Source organism: Chroicocephalus ridibundus, chromosome 4 (genome assembly GCF_963924245.1).
Source record: "Chroicocephalus ridibundus chromosome 4, bChrRid1.1, whole genome shotgun sequence".
Taxonomy (NCBI): domain Eukaryota; kingdom Metazoa; phylum Chordata; class Aves; order Charadriiformes; family Laridae; genus Chroicocephalus; species Chroicocephalus ridibundus.
This window is the reverse complement of record NC_086287.1, coordinates 55,044,080-55,062,678: the sequence shown is the minus strand read 5'-3', so window position 1 is coordinate 55,062,678 and position 18,599 is coordinate 55,044,080. Positions and strand designations below refer to the sequence as shown.

Genomic DNA, 18,599 nt, shown 5'->3' with positions numbered 1-18,599 from the left:
AGCAGTGGAAATGTCAGGCCAACACATTCAAACCGGATTGGGTTTGGGGTTGTTTCCATATTTAGGTGTCTGATTTGGGGTGTCTGAAAAGAGCCTGATTCAAAGGGTGGATGTTCAGCTTGATACGTGTTCCAAAAGATCGTGTATATTTATAAACGCAGTATGTGTGCCTGTGCATTGAGCTCTCTGAGCCGGCAACTCTGGTTTCTGCTGTGAATGTCCCCAACCCCATTGAATGGAATCAAAATCCCAGACTGCAAATCCTGTATTTTGAAGGGAGGTGAGCCCAGACATCTTGTCTCTTCTGGACATCATGGTGTTGAGCAGTATCAGGTCACCTCCTAGGCCACAGCTTCTCCCATTCAGAAGAAACAGCATCATCCACTTGAGCATCCTCTGTGGGAGCAAAGATTTTTCTCTTGCTGCAAATTCCTCCCAGTCTTGTTTCTCCTAACTGTTCATCTCAAGCCTTCAGATTTTTCTCACTCTTGGATCTATTTTTAAAACCTTTTTTTTTTCCTATGATATATAATCAGCACTCACCTGACAGAAGAGTGTACTCAAGACTTACAAAAAAGCTGCTTTAAGACCACATGATAATAAATTCTCCTTAATCCCAAATATATATGAGACACAAAGCAGGGCCCACAACAAGTTTTAGAGAGAGCATTAGTGTCAGCAGTTTAAAGAGAATTAAAAGGAAAAATAACATTCCATCCCTGAGGAAAAATCCAAGTAGTGCATAAAACTAGAAGGAACATTTCTATGGGGAATTGCTTATGAAAGAGATTTTCAGTTCAAAATAAGGAAATCGCTAGACACTGCGGAAGGATTACATTGATCAAAAATAGTCTTCCGAAATATCAGGATTCAGAGAACAGCTGAAGCAAAAGCCACGAACGAAAGGAAAGTAAGCAAGCTCAAACGCCGGAGAAACTCCACCTTCCATTTGCAGCAAAGATTGTTTGTGATCGGGCTCCCGAGTAAGACAGATGCTACATGCGGTTGGGAACATTTGAAAACTGACTTATAGCTGTGACCCCTACCAGAGCTAGATTTATTGACCACCTGCTGTGAAAACAGACCTTTTTTGGGGGTTGGGGTTTTTTTGCAGCAAAACCGCAGTTCGCCATTTGTGAAGTATCTCCTGCGTCATTTTCACAATTTCCTCGAAGACGTGATTAACTGAGATGCCAGTGCTGCTCCATTCCTGCATGCTCACCAATCAGTGCAGTATTAATAAGATGCCAGACGAGACCACTGAACCTCCTGTTGAGCTACTGAAAGGAAAGTGAGCATGCTAAAAATATTTAGAGAGATTTATTTGATTTCTCCACATGAAGTCCTTTATAATTTATCGCTCCAGCTCATACTTGTTCTGTTTTCTGCTTTGTTTTATTTTAGAAGGGGACCTTTCTCTCCTGGCTTTTGCTGTAAGCACATCAGAGATGCGGATCCACCATAGAATTATGGAATATCTTGAGTTGGAAGGGACCCAGAAGGATCATCTAATCCAACTCCCTGCTCCTCGCAGGGCTACGTAAAACTAAAGCATATGTCCTGGTGGACAAGAGGATGATCATGAGCCAGCAATGTGCCCTTGTGGCCAAGAAGGCCTATGGCATCCTGGGGTGCATCAAGAAGAGTGTGGCCAGCAGGTCGAGGGAGGTCATCCTCCCCCTCTACTCTGCCCTGGTGAGGCCGCACCCGGAGTACTGTGTCCAGTTCTGGGCTCCCCGGCTCAAGAGGGACAGGGAACTGCTGGAGAGGGTACAGCACAGGGCTACACAGATGATGAGGGGACTGGAACATCTCTCTTGTGAAGAAAGGCTGAGGGATTTGGGTCTCTTTTCTCTCTGGAAAGAAGATGACTGAGGGGGGACCTTATCAACACTTACAAATATTTAAAGGGTGGGTGTCAGGAGGATGGGGCCAGGCTCTTTTCAGTGGTGCCCGGGGACAGGACAAGAGGTAATGGGCACAAACTTGAGCATCGGAAGTTCCACCTAAACATGAGGAGGAACTTCTTTACTTTGAGGGTGGCAGAGCACTGGCACAGGCTGCCCAGAGAGGTGGTGCAGTCTCCATCTCTGGAGACATTCAAAACCCGCCTGGACGCGTTCCTGTGCAACCTGCTCTGGGTGACCCTGCTCTGGCAGGGGGGTTGGACTGGATGATCTCCAGAGGTCCCTTCCAACCCTATGGTTCTATGATTCCATGATTCTATGATATGATTAAGAATGTTATCGGTGCACTCCAGCCCCTGTGTTTATCTATTTGTTCTATCTGGTAAACTAGTAGACTTCTCCAGTTGTTCTGCTGAGCCCAGAGAGGCTGAGATGATATATACCTCAAATGTCTACATATAGAGCAATGAGGTTACGGTATTCTCTTCTTTGCATGTACGGTGTCCGTAAACGCCCAGAGACATCATGAATGGGCATGATGCTAGGGCAAGCAGGGGACTGATTCCTATTCTGAGCTGCAGAAGCAGCCTGCTCTGCTCTGCTAAATCACAGTGAAACAACCCTCTCATCTAATGGTTATTTAACTGAATCCAGCAGGTCCCCTTGGAACAGGTAGGTTTTCTGTGAGCAGCTGAAAGCAAAATCAAACATGACATTTTGGGGTATTCATCAAAAGCAGTTGAATGAATGACTGTCTGAAAATAAACACCATTTTTTCTCCAACATTTCAATACCCAGCATTGAAGACATGACAAATTTTAGAAAAAAAAAAAAAGGTTATTTGGTTTCCATTGTAAACTGCTGATAAATAAAAGTGATCTATTAAGTTTATTTGAAAACTCGTTTTTACTTAGCATTTCAATGGAAACTCTTACAAGCATAGCAACAGCCCCATGGGGTTGTTGAACACCGTGTATGCAGTAACAGCAACTATTTTTTGCATGAAAGTATGTCACAATCAGTACGGATTGTAAAGTGCAAGAGCAAAATACATACACGAACATGCAGGTAGCAGATGAAATTGCCGTTCTGGATGACCCAGAACTGGGTCTCTTACTACATTTACTAAGCAAGGTAACAAGTCACTTTTGTTTCTGACACTTCTGAATAGACACCAAAACTGACTACAGCATAAGCACAAAGAATACATTAGTTGATAACTGAGAACAAAACTAAATTTGTACTATCAAGTAAGTCCAAAATAGCCAATCCTAGCCAGGCTGAGATGTCAATGTATATCTAGCTACCTCACGGGTGATGTTGAAATAGAGAAATGGGTAGATCTACGTATGCTTGGGTGGAATATTGTCTGAAAAGATAAACGATCAGACTGGTACTGACCTGCTGTAATGCAGAAGGCATAAATGATATTCACAAAAATGTTTTGGTGAATGGACTCGTCACTGATTTGAGTTATATCCCAAAAACCTCCATGAAGTTAACGTTGTTGTCTTAGGCTGAGCACTCAACAGTGCTGCTCAAAATCATTAGCTGTCTTCAGGAATCTTGATCCCTGTATGCAGAGAGCCCTTTGTAGGTGAGTAGGGTTTTTTAAAACAAATACAGTGATATATAGCTATGTAAGTAAATATATAAAAAAATAAATTTATTCAATTCAGGAGAGGGCTGTGGGCATATTATAATTGCCTCCAGTGAGCATAGAATAAGAGCTGAAGAGCCTGTGGGTAGAAGGAAGGGGTGAGTACCCCTGAAAGAGGGAGGCAGCATGAACTGGATTCTTGTGCTATTGCCTGTGCCGTGTATTGCTTCCTGCTCAGTTCTAGTTTCACAGGACCTAACCCCAGGCAGAGATTAAATGGGAACTTTTTAAGAGTTCAGACAAACTTATTGAGCCCATTGCATGCAGCAGGACGTTTTCTTTCAAAGGTGATTTATCTCCTCTATGTGGCTGGAGCAATAAATACCCTGCAAATGAATCCCGTGCTAGCTCATAAAATAAAATCCACATTAATCTCAACTATCAGAGACAACTATAAATTGAATGAAAGCAAAACAGAGCAAAGAGGATTTGGAAACAACAGTTCCATCACTGGCAACTCAGCACCAGGCAGACATCATGGCAGTGCCGTCTGAGTTCAGCCATCAAGAGACCCTGGAGGACTAGATCTTGGGTCATTTTTGACAAGATTGAACATGAAACTTCAAGTCTCCATGAGACACACGCAGGTCCTGGAGACCACTGTGGGGAATAAATCTCTCTGCTTCAAGAAGGAGATGTATGAGTTATCCTAGCTCTGTCTTTCTGCAGCCAGCCCTCTGGGACAATCACATTATTTAAGTCTTCTGTAAAAAAAAACTGTTCTAAATGTCCTGCCTTGGGTTAAAGGCCAATACTGTTCTTTTTGAGCTAGCTCTGAGGAACCTCCCACAGAGCTAAGCATATGTGACTCTCTACAAGCAGTGCCTCCAGCTGACGCCAATGGGATGTCATGGAGGGAGCAGAGGTCGTTCCAGATTTGAGAGCTAAAGGTAAGGAGGAGAAGGAAAGCAGAGTACACTGCTATTTCTGATTTTTGGGGTGGCTATTTTTACTGGGTTATGAAATGTGGTGAAATTCCTATATTTTTCTTAGCCTGAATAAATGTATTCGTCAGGGCCTCTTTTCATCGAAGAACCCTGTATGCAAATATCTGTAGGTGCATCCTGTAGATGATACACAGATTCAGTGTTAGATATACACTTATAAAGCCTCCTGAACTGCTATCTAAACAAGCATCATTTGCTCTCAGATTTGCAGCGCTCTGATATTCCGTGCTCCAAATCAGTCCTAGGCAAATTCCATCCCCGCAGCTCACCCATTTTTCTATTACAGCTAATCCAATTACCTCAGACTCTTATCTTCCTATCAGTGAGCACATATGTCATCTTCCGCATGCAAGTCATCCTGTAGAAAAGTTAATGGGCATATTTATGTGAGAGAAGTTATGGAACAAAGTGTTTACGGGTGCAGGAGTTTATTATCTTCATGGTCAGCAAGGCAACATATCGATGGACAAGACGGATGAGCGCAATTTAAATAAATGAAAAGGAAACCTGAATGAGTATCTGAAAAAGGATAAACCTCACCCCCAGTTCAGACTGGAAACAGCACAAAGAGCAATGTTCTTGAAAGCAGATGGTTGACATTGGAGAAAGCTTTTGGATACAAATTTTCACCCTTTCCAAAAGGAAATTACGCAGAGTGCCCGTTGCTGATGGTGTTCAGCCTGTAGGTGCCAGCAGGCTCTGACGGTGCTCCCCGGAACTCTCTGCTTGGATCAAGCCAAGGCTAAAATTTGCCTAAAACCTGGTTCTAGCTAAAACTGGTCATGAAGAAAGGAGAATAATTCTTTTCTTGCACTTGAGCTAGTTACAGAAATGAGTTTGAACTGCGAGAGACAGGATGTTAGCAGAGCTGAAGGTGCCTGAAAGCCTCCACGCACAGGTGGCTCACCGCAGGCAGGTTACCCCACTGAAGCCGGCACATGAAAATGCACCCAGAGAGTTTGTTGGCTTATCCCAAGTAATTCCAAGCAAAATCATTCTGGTTGCAATTATTTTCTTTCTGCAGCTGTGTGGTGGCTTATTTTCCAATTTGGCAGTGGCGAGTTCAGCTTCCAGATTCAAACAGTGAAATGGGATCCAATAACTGCTCATATGAGATGCTCGGGAGGAAACATGATGACTGAGTTATGTTTGAAAAGATGAGGAGGGTGAGACCTGTGCAAGCCGAGAGCAAATCATGTTGCCAGCACCACAAAATTGGAGAGAAATGGGCTAATGTATGTTCTGAACAGTGATGCCAAAGCCCACCAGAAACAGGGCAGGGGGCAGGGATGCATGTCCTCGAACGCTGGAATTGCACCCCAGTGAGTGCCTCTGCACCACCACCACCACCAGCAGAAGGGCTGGGGAGAGGGGGACATCAGCACTGGGTTAGCTGTAGGAGGAAGGAGGAAGGAAAAAGGGGGAAGAGAACCAGCCTGTTTTCTCTGGGACACGAATCAGCTCTTAGCTGCTCTAAATAGCTCTGTGTGGGGTCATTAGCGTAGCTGATGCTGGATTATTCCAGCAAAAATGAGCGTTATGAGAATATATGCAAGTGCATGAGAGGGATGGAGCAAACCAGCATCTGGTAAAACCAGCAACTGGTGAAACAACTTTGTTGTGAGGCAATTCTTTTACTCAAGAGTAAACATTTGGTCCCCCAGGCAAGAAGTCATCCCAGCTAAAATCCCCCCTAATGAAAGGAGCCGTAGGATATACCATCTTCAGGAGCCTCTCCCACTGGGAGGACGCATTGCAAAGACCTTCAAAAGGATGGTGGGGGTCTGTTGTGGAAAGCAACATGGCAGGCCCAGGGCTTCTCCTGGCCAGGAAGGTCCTAACTCTGGTCACGTCTTTCTGAAGGCAACAAAGATGATGGGCTCCTGCCTGCGATATCCAGTATATAATGGCAGAATTATGTTCCTATACATCTAGGACAAGTGTGTGGAGCTGGACTCTGGATTTCCAGTCCACTGGACAGATCTCTACAACCGTGGGCACGCGGAGACTGCTGCAGCCATTCCAGCTCCTCTCCCACAGCTGGGACTCTGCTGCTGTCACCTGGCCCATTTATTTAAGGGAAGCGAGAAAAATGGCAGCTAAGGAGCTGATTAGATAAATAGCACAGTGTTTCCAAGAAAAACTAAGCTGTCCTTTGCAAACAAAGATACTTCAAAGACAGAGAATTGCTTATCACTTCCCATTAACGCTGGCATTTTATACCGTCTCACTGGGTGCCTGTTCCGCTCCTTAAGCCCATAAGTGCGCTGGGGCACCACTGCCCGTTTCTCAACATTTGACCAGGGTCTTATTAAGTTGAGCCCCAATATTAGCTCATCCCTTGGCACTGCAGTAACAAGCACAAGGAAATAATATTCATATTAGACAGCCACTATAGCTTTGGATACAGTGAAAGCAAAATGGATGCGCTTGTTCATAAACAGATAAATGTTTCCTCTGACTATGGGATTCCTCCCTGCTCGCTACAAACAATTGCCAACTATTCCTGCCTATAGGTATATCAAGATTACTCATCACCAAGTTAACAGCAAGGTGATCCACCGTTGCTTCTGTAATTCAGGTTTCGAGTTATTACGGCGGCACCAATCAGAAGGATTAAAGGGGAAGGAGGGTATGCTGCATGCAGGAAAATATTATATGCAAATTGTGATTATTCATGACTGAGTCACAAAAAATATGCATTCAAAATCTGTCATGATTTAAAGTTTTAACAATACAATGCTTTGCATTTATGTAATGACTTTCATTGGAGAATCTCGAAATGCTTCGGAGGCACAGGGATGAATGCAAAATAATGTCAGTATCACAGCGGGTCTTTGGGTGCGTTTCTTTTCAAACCAGCAGCTTGTGGGGGTGATGCACTTGGGATTTGAAGGAGGGAGAAGCTAAAGGACAGAGGAAGTCATCAGAGGCCCAGCAGTCAGCTAGACAAGATTGGACCTTCAAGCATGGTGGCAGACGAAAGAGTGTGAGGGGCAACCAGCGATGTGAGAAGTACCACACGTCAGTGTGTCACCTCCCGGGGAGCGAGTGTCCCCAGATAATGCTTTTGAGACTCTGCATGTCTGCGTGCTTATGAGGATGCTGTGCCAGGGTAAACTGAAACGCATTGTCATTAGCAATGATGGGCTACTGTTGCCTCAATTATCTCTTCATAACACCTTGCACACCAGTTATCTCCCACCGCTGCATCAGAGAAATGGATGGGAAGGTTCTTCAGAACAGTGGCTCCCAGGGGTTTCCAAGACATCAGAATGTGAAAAACCAAATTGCAGACTTAAAAAGAAAGGCACACAGACTCTTTTCCCACCAGCTGCACAGACAAGCGGGACTACCAAGCAAAAAAAGTGAAAAAAGCGAAAACATCAACATTCAAAACTGAGCCCATTTTGAAATTAAAGCCATTGTGAAAATATGGCACAGGGTGATATTTGGTGGACTGAGGAACCAAAAGGGCTGACAAAGATGGATCTGATCCATCCTCTAGTCCCCAAACAGGTTCAGCCTCTGTTGATCCTTATAGATGCATTTCTAATATCCTTTAAAATACCCAGTGATAGAGTACTTAAAATTATATCCAGCCTCTTTCTTCTCTCTGATTATATCAGAGTGCCTGCAGGTAAGCAGGAAACAAATAGGTTGCAAACACAATAATACCCAGAAAATGTACTCACTAGCCAAGTAGTATTAGTGCCAGTGAAAACATGATGCGGCCCACCACTCATCACAACAAGAAAATCCTTCTCCAAAGAGAGCACGGGCATTCTACCACACGTTCCTTCATCCCTTTTCACAGACGCTGAGCAGGGATGGTGGAAAAAAAGCAAGAGAGAGCTCACTTTGATCTGTGTGGATTGAGGTGTGGGCACTGATGTTAGGAGACATGGTGGTGGAAACCTTAACCACCATCTTCCTGGGATCTCCTGAGAGCTCTCTCACTGTTTGGTGAGACAACGCAGACTGCAAGATAAAGAGTACTCCAAGGTGTAAATTCTTCAGCTGGAGGCACTATGGACTGCCAGGCCCTATTTAGAGAGCTCTCTTCTTCTATCTAGTGCGTGTATTTATTGAGATGAAGAAGGAAAAGGAACAGATCAAGGATTTGGATGCTTCCAATAATAATAAAAAATAGAACATTGTAATCTTAGAAAGCTAAAGATGGGAACTGAGATTTTATTGATAGGAGATACATTTTTTAGAATGTAATAAAATCGAAATCCACTGGCTGATCCAGAGTAAAACCAATGGTGTGTTGAAACTGTAGACTGATAAATGCCTGCTGATATTGGTGGCCTTAGTAAGAGGACATGCTAGTGTCCACACGTTTTGCGTAAGATTCTGCCAGGGAAGCAATGTGGAGTTACAGTGACAACTTGTGATACAAAAGAAGTTACAGGCGGTGTAATTTGGTTTTGGTCTCATGAAAACATCTATAGCAGAGGCTAAAAGTAAAGTCTTTCAGAAATTACACTTGTTTTCTTAGAATTGTAATTTTCTAAATTTATTTTTGTCTTTTCTTTATGTCTAGATGAGAAAATCCTTTGCAATGTGTGTGCCACCAGGCCTACCCCTATGGTGAGCCTTGCTCCCAGAAAAATGCCTTCTGACCCTAGAAAATACTCAGAGAGGGCAATATAAACCCACGGGACACTGCCTGGTAGGACTGCTTTAGGAACACATACCATGGTCGTTGCTGAGAGAAGTAACTGCTTCTCAGTACCTTAATGTCTAAAATATTTTATAATGTAGACTTTTGGACTTCCATACATCATGAAGGCTTACAAGAAATTAAATTAGGCAAGTAATAAACTGAAAAATAAACTTTATTCTAACCAAAACTGTTTAAGACTCCAACAACATTAATAATCTACAGGTTCAAGATGTTAAATGGAATTAATACTACACAGCTGACTTAAGAATTCTTAAACTTTAGAAACAAGGATCCAAAATGTGTGATGGCTCACCTAGCAAGGCGCGGACTCTCAACCTAGAGGAGTTACTGTGGGCAGCGTCCCAGCCCACAAGGAGAGTCCCCGACTGCAGACCTGCTGCTCCGAAGAGGAATGACTCAATGTGCCCTCTGGCAGGACTCCGGTTATACCATAGTCAAACCTGATCTGTGGTCATTTATGGTCATGTTAGTCCTTGTCTTTCAACCGAAGTGTGTACGTGATGGTAGTCACCATGCGGACCGGGTGGCCCAACCCTCAAACCACAAGTTCTAGGTTTTTGAGAAGTTTTGGTCTCTATCAGAGCAGGTGCACCTGCCACACCATAGCAGCTTTCAACTGATGTTCTTTAAAGGCCAAGCAAGGATTAGTGCAGTAGCCAGTAGTCCTGACAGACCCACATGTTCGGCCGTCTTCTACACAAGGGAGGTGACAAGGTCTGTCAGGCAGTCTGTGTGTGTCACCTTTTGATTGTCAGTCTAAGCCACGAGGAACCATGGTCCCAGCTAGTGGCCTAATCTAACAGCTACACAGCTGTAATCCAACAAGATCCTAGCAATATTTCACCAGACATGAAGATAACCTACCACCTATGGACAGCAGGCAGATCCCAGTATATCTTCTGCATACCAGAAAGCACAGGCACCAGTTCAGCTGTCTTTCTTTTCTTTCTTCAGATAGATGCAGACCACACAGGATGTAAGAAATGACAGCAGTCGCCAACCGGATTGGTGTGCGTGCCTCATGGTGACTTCAGATACAGATGATGCAAAAGACTTACAGAGATTTAACACCCTCTAAAAGCCTAGAAACCACTGACAAACTGATGGATCTTCCTTCCCAGCTGCAGACAGAACCACAGGGTATTTTCAGGAGAGTACAGACGTAATGGACAGTTTTGAATTAATATGTAAAACAATGGCCTGTATTATATACCAGAGACTGGTTGTGAGAACTGGGAGCTGGTACCAGTCATGACCCTGGGAGCTGCCAGTGTTTGGTCCCAGTGCAGTGTTTGGTTCTTGGCATCCAGATGTTGGAGAGAAACTCTCCCCATTCACCCCACTGCTATCTGACTGCAGCGGATCTCAATGGCGAGCTCTGCTGCCTGGGGGGTCTTTGTGATAGTCCTCCACTAGCTATGACTAATAACTGATCAATAGCTCTCTTTATGACACAGATGGGCCCATTACAACCCAAACGGCTTGGCATCTGGCTCTTAAATCTTAACCTCGGCTGACATAAAATGCTCACCAAAATTCTGTGTTAGACATTGGCACAACCTTGTATTTCTTTCCCTGCCGTTAGCAAATGTCACACATGCATCAGTGGCACAAATTACCGCATCCACCTCACCACAATGGATGCCGCATTTGTTGAATGTACTGTAAAAGAAACAGCAGAAGGGCTCTCTACCAAAATCCACTGTGGAGCTTATGGGTAAGTGAAATAAAACAAAAATAACTTCGGGTGTATTTCTACCAGTATTTTCTTACAACAATAAATAACACCTTTGTGATTTCCTCTTGAAACCAAGGTCAGGCACAACTCACCCCGATGAAATTTGGCAGAGTTTACTTGTGTTTTGCTAAATGGCAAGGGTCCCCCGTTGCCTGCCCGATGGAGTGTTGGGTTGCCTGTTTGCTGCAAAATCCAAATGGAGGCACCGCTGCCATCACGTTTCAAATGTATCCCACTGACCAAAATAATAAGGAAAAAGAATGGTGAGAAACTATTTACAGAGCTACTTTTCTGTGGAGTGTTTCTGATGACTTTTATCAATTACTGAATAATTTCATACATTATTCAAGCTTTTCCTGCAGTTCGTGTTATCATCAAACACCCTTACAGACTGGAATCAAATTGACCAGCACCTTGAGCTCCTGCCTCCTGTGTAAACGGTGTGCTTGCACGCAGGCGGAGAGGGAACCTCTCTGTGCCAGGGCTTTGCTCTGCTGCCGGTTCTCCTGCTGCCTTGTGCCTGAGAAGCTCTTCTTGGATTATTTCCAGTCACTCTCCTGACCCCACGATGCAGCAGCACGATGGTCTGTATTCTAGTCGAAGCTTGGAGATGCAAAGACAGGTTGGACAACCCACACCTGAGATCTGCAGACCAACAGCTTTGTAAAATCTGATTCCTAATTTTTCGGACTGGGAATCGCGTCGATTAGAAACAGAGGTAAGAGGTGAGAGAGGGAGGGCAGAAAGAGAGCGCAATGTTCTGTGAAATGGACCGTCTCTCAAGCATTTTTTGATGAAACATTGTCAAATATACAGACCCAGAGACAATGGTTTTAGTCACCAATTCAATCATATTTTTGCTGAGCATAGAAATTCTTGGACTTGTAGTTTTGGGGAAGATCCTGATGCTTGGGGTTCATTGAAGTGACAATCAAAATTAGACCTCAGCTTTGTCAGACCAAACAATTAGAAGGTTTCTAGTTGCAGGGGGGGTTAAAAAGAAGATAGTTCTTCTCTTAGAAATAGTGATTCTCCTTTCATCTGGAGCTACTTACTCTCTTGTACATTTACTCAGCCTCATCCTTGTCATCTATCCATTTCCAAAATGGCCTGGGCAACCATGGTTCTGGTCTTATTTCATCCTTCATCTATAACTACCTCAAGGAGAGTAGAGAAACACATCCTTAATAGTAGTATGGAATAAACAGTGAAGTATCTTTTTAGGCCTCGCTAAGGTTTGATGAATGTTTATCACCTGATCAGCCTTTTTGCGGTGGAGCATCTACAGACCATAACATATTAGGCAATTGTACCAGATTTCCATGGTAAAGTGGATGAGGAATTCCTCCTGGAAATGTGCAACCAGCCCTGCCTTTTACATCGGATCCACAAGGGAGCCAAACAGAGTCCAAGAGTAAATGTGAAGGCACCGTTTTCATATTACCCTTTAGACATTCCAATAACGAGTATTTAATCTTCTGTAAAGGCAGACGAAACCTAAGCACCCATGAATATTGAGTGTAAAAGTGATATAGCACTTAAGTGATTCCTGCAACCTGCAGTCCACTCAGGATGTAGGGACTTCTCTATAACAGCCACAAGAGACTAAGAGTGTAGTATCTGTAAGGAGAAGCAATGTGTTGTGTGAGCAATTGATAAAGCTGAAAAAAACAGACATATTTGGGGGCATACAAGCCCTTCCTCACCTCTGGGACTTTTCTGGCCACTTTGATTAACTAATCCCACACATTTTACCTTTATAAACAAAGAATAGTGATGCTGCTGAGCAAACCCATTTGCTGAAGAGAACAAATTGTGAGAAACTACCAAAAGTGAGTAAGCGGGAGGCCCGTGTATCACCGAATGCAGTATTTCAGAGATAGAAAATTGAAAAGGTCAGGCTTACATGATGTATAGCCATAGCTTTTCTGGCCATGAATACAAATCTGAGGTGTCCCCCAACTCCAGGTGCTGGAGCACAAGCTAAAGATTACGTGATGCAGCTTTTCACGTTGGTCCTGTTCACTCCTCACCTAAACTGATTTGCATCCATTGATTTCGGTGAAGGCATTCCTGATTTATACCAACTGAAAGGAGACACCCTGCCTTTGTTTTCCAGATGCAGTGCAACAGCCCATACTTATCTGGGAGAAAACTTGAAGAGCACTTCCTGAAATTCTGGCACTTTTAAAACTTAAACCCCACTTTCAATATTTGATTAACTATTAATTTAATATATAAGGAAAATTAAAGAATCAGTTGTCTCGACAATTTATTCTAGATGTGCTCAAAGTTGGGAATATTTTCTCACAAGCTGGAATTATCAAGCAATTGAACAATCAAATCTTCTGAAAATCAAATCTGTTGTTTGTATGTGTAAATACTATTGAGAGTCCTAACGTTTTTCCATAGTCTTTAAAATAATCAGGATCTTTAGGAAGAACCCCCTCCCCGCCCTGAGAATTAATGATGGTATTTGGAGAACTGCAAATTCCTCCACTGTTTCTGCTGCTGTGACCTTTATTAATTTGTGATCTGCTAAATACTTCCCAATAAGGTGCGGATTCTTGCGTAGAGAATTTAAATCCAAAACCAATAAATTTGCTTTCCACATGTTGAAAGCACTGCATTAGATACATGGAGCAATAAAAATATCTTTAAAAGAATAACAACAAAAATATTTTCAGTGCAAGCTTTCAAAGTGAGGCAATGCTGTACATTTACCAGCCTGTTGATGGTATTTTAGAATCAAACCCAAAAATTAGCGTGAGAGAGACAGTGCTTTCTGGCTGCACGAAGCTTTGAAATCCCAGTGCTGGAATCTTTTCTGTTTATGTTTTGGTGAGCATTTCAACAGATCGGACACTCTTCTTGAGTCCATTGACTTGCATCCAGAAATGTCATTAGCAAAAAAAGCTTAAGTGGACTCTCCCTAGGCCTGACTGACCACAAAGCCTGAGAAGTGGTTGCCTTCGCTTCCTCTGCTGCAGCCTCCAGCTAAAAGCCCATTCCCATGTATCAGAAGACATAGGGACAAAAAATCTACCTAAAGTCATATTGGTGAATATCTATTGATTTTAATGACATTTTGAGAAGTCAGCCTGGAAGAGAACCTTCTCCCGTGCCCTCTGAACACCTGAACACATGTTGTAAACTCAATCTATACTGAAAAAACAAATAGCCTCTTAGAGTCCATTATAACCATTATGGCTACTTAGATTAAAGGAGTGTGATAACATTTGTTTGTACAGCTAATCAGTGTTGCAGTCCTTACTAATGTTTCCTGAGTAGCTGCTGTATTGGAGTGTTAATCATGGTTGTTCTGATTATCAGCAATTGTTTAAAAAAAAACAACACAGCAAACATGATAAATACTCTCAAGCCAATGATGAAAGGGAAAAAGAGTAACGGTCATCATTCTATCAAGGGTTAATATTAACAGGACACGGGATATTAATTGATAGGACACGAGGTAATGGCTTCAAACTGAAGGAGGGTAGATTTAGATTGGATATCAGGAAGAAATTCTTTACTGTGAGGGTGGTGAGCCCCTGGCCCAGGTTGCCCAGAGAAGTTGTGGCTGCCCCATCCCTGGAGGTGTTCAAGGCCAGGCTGGACAGGGTTTGGAGCAACCCGGTCTAGTGGGAGGTGTCCCTGCCCAGGGCAGGGGGGTGGAGCTAGATGATCTTTAAGGTCGCTTCCAACCCGAACCATTCTATGATTCTATGATAATCTTAAATTTTTGAGAGACTGCTTGGATGATACAGTTTCTGTGGGTTTTTTTCTGAAAACAAACAAAAAAATCTTTTCAAATAGTTTAAGTTTTTATTTTGAGCTGTGACACCTACTTAAAAGGCACTTTTAATCTCCGGAGCACTGAGCCAGAGCATGGACCTGTGTTGATCCCACCAGTGAAGGATCTGGCTGTGATCCTGATTTCTGTGATGTGCTGAAACCATTATGGAGAACGCGACCCCGTTACTACCTCTGCCACCCATAGCTGGGTTTGGCCATGCCATTTTGACAGGCAGGGGACCTGGCACAGGTGATTTTAAAACTGTGCCCAAGGTAGCAGAGGAAGCCATGGCTAGCAGTTGTGCTACAAGCCAGGAAATTCTGGTTCTGGTTCAGGGATGGTAGCCCCAGCCAATATCCATCTCAACGCTGCCATAGTATGACTGCGGCAGATAAATCACCGTGCTCTTCCTTGCACCAGCCCTGGTGCTACAAAACACTTAATGTGTTATTAAGCAAAGCATATTTCCAGCCTGTCACTGGTTCAGGGTCTGCAGTCTTACGAGCACTGTACCATTTATCTTCCTTGTAAGTGGGAAAAATTCCTGGATTCTGTTTTCTCTCCATAGAAACTATGGAATAGAAGCCAACGTAATTAATGAAAAGTGCTGGTATCATGTGGACAAGAATAGGGCAAATATTTCAGCCCTTTCTTCAGCCATTCAGTCTAACGGGAAATACGCCTGTGTGTGGACCGCATGACCGGGGCGAAAGACTGGATTTAATATATCCGCAGCCAAATCAATTCCCCAAGGGAGCTGTCAATTACCAGTGTGAAACAGAAAAGATGCTGATTACCTGGGCCAAACCCTGCTCTTGTTTGTGTCAGAACAATATCCCTGATTGCGCTCGCTTCCCTGCGACGGCGGGTCAAGCTTGGCCCCGTGTCCTCAGTGCCCTGGGTTGTCTTTGAACCGCAGGAACAACGCTTCGAGACAGCTACTTGGGCAATTGCTAATGGCAGGAAAATCCACAGTTCTTCTGACATTAAGGCATTGTAAATACTGAAAGAAAAGAAATCTGTGTTGTATTTTTTTGGCGTACAACGCCTAAAGCCTTATCTCTCATTCTGTCAGGAACCAAGAACTATGTATACAGATGGTGCAATTTATTATGTTCTGTACTGTGACCAAGTGCTGAAATACCTTCAGGAAATCACCAGAAAGCCTGAAAAGCTTTGCTGTCTCTTGTGACTCCAGCTCACTAAAACTATAATTGAATGAGCACAATATTTTAAGCACTGCATGTTACACAGTAGACTTAAAGAAAAGAACGCCATCTTTTTCAGCATCATTACAGAAAAAATATTTGCTGTACAGCTACTACCTGTACCCAAGGTCATAATGCCTCTGTCTCTCTGTATTCTGCCCTTACAGATCCACGAGACGGGGACAAATAAATGTCTAGGCTCAATGGGTCTACTCCAACTCAGGTGTAACTCCATTAAATTCCACTATGCTGTTCTCATTTGTAAGATGTTGCTGGGCCTGATAGTCCTGACATTTAAGCCGGTGTCTGTCAGGGCTGAAATGAGTGGAGGTTGGTGTAATGGTGGTATGAAAAGGGAATTTTAGCCCTGTAACGGCTGCGAAGTTAATGTATTTCCATTCCTGCTTCAGTGAGCAGATTTTTATGAAACTGTTTGTTAAACTTGGCTCAGTGGGTGTCAGAAATACAAAGAAAAACTAAAAGCAGTGTCCTCGAACTCATTCATCTCTGGGTATGAAATATAAACCCTAGGCCCGATATTTTGTTCAAACCCATTTGCTTACTTCATTTGAAACACTGAAAACAGGAGCCCTGTGCCATGGACCCAACAACAGCTGCTTATGGGTGTCCTGATACACACCAAGCCCAACTTTCAGCAATGACCACCATTAACAGAGCAGCTGTTTTGCTCATTAATTGCTTCACTGGAAGGGAAACCATCTTCATCTTCAGTTTTCTACTCTTCATCTTTGATTTTCTCCTGCTTCCTCTTCGTGGGGCAGCCAGGCTGTGGTGCCTTGATATTAGGGGATTCTTTACCCGCTTCCCCACAAGCACCGTTAAACATTTCCGCGTGCTTTGTCATCACATAGAAACACAAATGCCACGAAGCATCTTCCTTACGACATCCCAGAGACACCGGGTTGGGGACACAGACCCGACAACTCCCGCCCGGCACAGGACAAGCCCCCGCATCACTGTGGGAGGGGGAAAAAAAAAAAACCAACCAAAAAACACCAACCCCAAAACCACCTGGCTGCAATTTGAGATGAGGCTGCTCCAGGACACGGGGTTGCCTGTGGACGCCTCGCCTCCCCCTCGGCTTGGCTGCGGGGAGGGGGCGGTGCGGCACCTCCCGGTCCCACCGGAGCTCCCCGACCCCCACCGGGGGCCGCCCCCCGCCCCGAACCAGCCTCGCCGGGGCCGAGCGGAGGGAAGCCGCCGCCGGGAGGAGCCCGGGTGGGGAGGGAGAGCGAAGGGGAGCCGAGGAACTGCCTCCATGGGCTTGAAAAATCACTGCAGCAGCGGCGGCGGGCAGGGGGGAGATGCAATCCTGGGGCTGCGCTGCCACGCCGCTCTCCCCGCCTCCCCCCGCAGAGCCCCCCGGCAGCGACCGGACCCTTCTAACCCCCGACCCCGGCTCCCAAACTTTTTCCGCCGCCCGCTCCATCCCCCGGGGTGTGAGGGCGCCTCGGGCTGGGCGGTGAGCCCCCGGGGCGGGCAGGCTGCCGGCGGCGGAGCATCCCGGGGAGGGGCGGGGAGGGAGGCGGGCAGGGCCGGGGGTGGAGGCATGTCTCCCCGCTGAGGGAGCCGGGACTTGCAGGGCGCTGGGTTTTCCCGACCACCCTTTCCCCTCCCCACCCGCCCATCTCCCTGCCTCCCTCCACCCTCCCCCTCTCCTTCCCTCCCTCCCTCCTTCCCTCCCTCCCCTCCAGAATTAAAGTTGGGACAGTCGCGCTCCGGGGATGGGTGCGAGCCAACGCCTCTGCTGCCGGCTCGCTCTGCTCCCTCCCCAGGTCGCCCGGAGCCCGCTCCCCGGCCCGCCCGCCCAGGAGGGATGCTGCTGGGGCTGCTCCGCTGCTGCTGGCCCTCCCTGCTGCTGCACTGTGCCCTCCACCCGCTCTGGGGCTCCGTCCAGGTAGGGCCGCCCGGGGCTGCGCCGCTCCCGCACGCCGGCATCATGCGGGGGGCGGCGGGGCCGGGGTGGGAGAGCAGGTAGTGGGGGGCACCCCCCTCGTTCGGCACCCCCGGGACCGGTGCAAGCAGAGGGTGGCGGGGCGGGGGTCGAGCAGGGAGAGCTGTTGCTCCCCTCGGCGCGGTGTGTCGTCCCCCCCCGCTCCATCCTTATCAGACGGAGCGTTTGAGGGATGGGCGGCCGGTTCCCAACCCCCCCTCCCCGGCACCGCCGAACTCGGTGTGGTCTCTCTAAGCAAGGTGTAGTTGACTTTTTTGGGCGCGCCGGCAGATGGAGGGGTTTTTAAGCTCGTTTTGCTGTAGGTGGCAAGATGCGCCGAAGGAGCAATGCGCGGAGCGAAGCTCCGGCGGTCTAATTTTGGTCATGTTTTGCCGTGGGTTTTCGCTGTTGCTCGCGAATTGAGGATTCTCTGGGTAAAAGGGCTGAATCAGCTTTTGCCAACTCCGACGCCGTGGCGTTGTGTGACCTTGATTGTGACGGGGGGTGACCATCAAGATGGACCGGGAGAAAGGAGTGTACGGTGAGGGAGAGCACCCATCCAGTTCGGAGAATCAGAACGGCAGCAAAGCTCAACTCAAATGCGTCACTTTGATATTTTAAAGTTTATTTATAATATATGTCTTCAGAGGAGTGATTGATGAGCCAGCCAAATGCTATTCAAGAACAAAACAGTTA

At 45.6% G+C, this 18,599-nt stretch overlaps 1 protein-coding gene across 2 annotated transcripts in view; it reads left to right on the top strand.

Moving 5' to 3' along the window:
* Positions 1 to 17,585: 17,585 nt before the first annotated feature.
* Positions 17,586 to 18,599, top strand: part of PRIMA1 (proline rich membrane anchor 1) — a 54,833-nt gene continuing 53,819 nt past the window's right edge. Inside the window, exon 1 of one of the 2 annotated variants that reach the window (XR_010070817.1) lies at positions 17,586 to 17,867. Coding sequence is in view for 1 of the 2 variants with exons in the window: in XM_063333083.1 (XP_063189153.1) it covers positions 17,787 to 17,867 (81 nt within the window). In the remaining variant the exon portion in view is untranslated. The remainder of the gene's footprint in view (positions 17,868 to 18,599) is intronic. The other variant, XM_063333083.1, reaches the window with a different exon arrangement.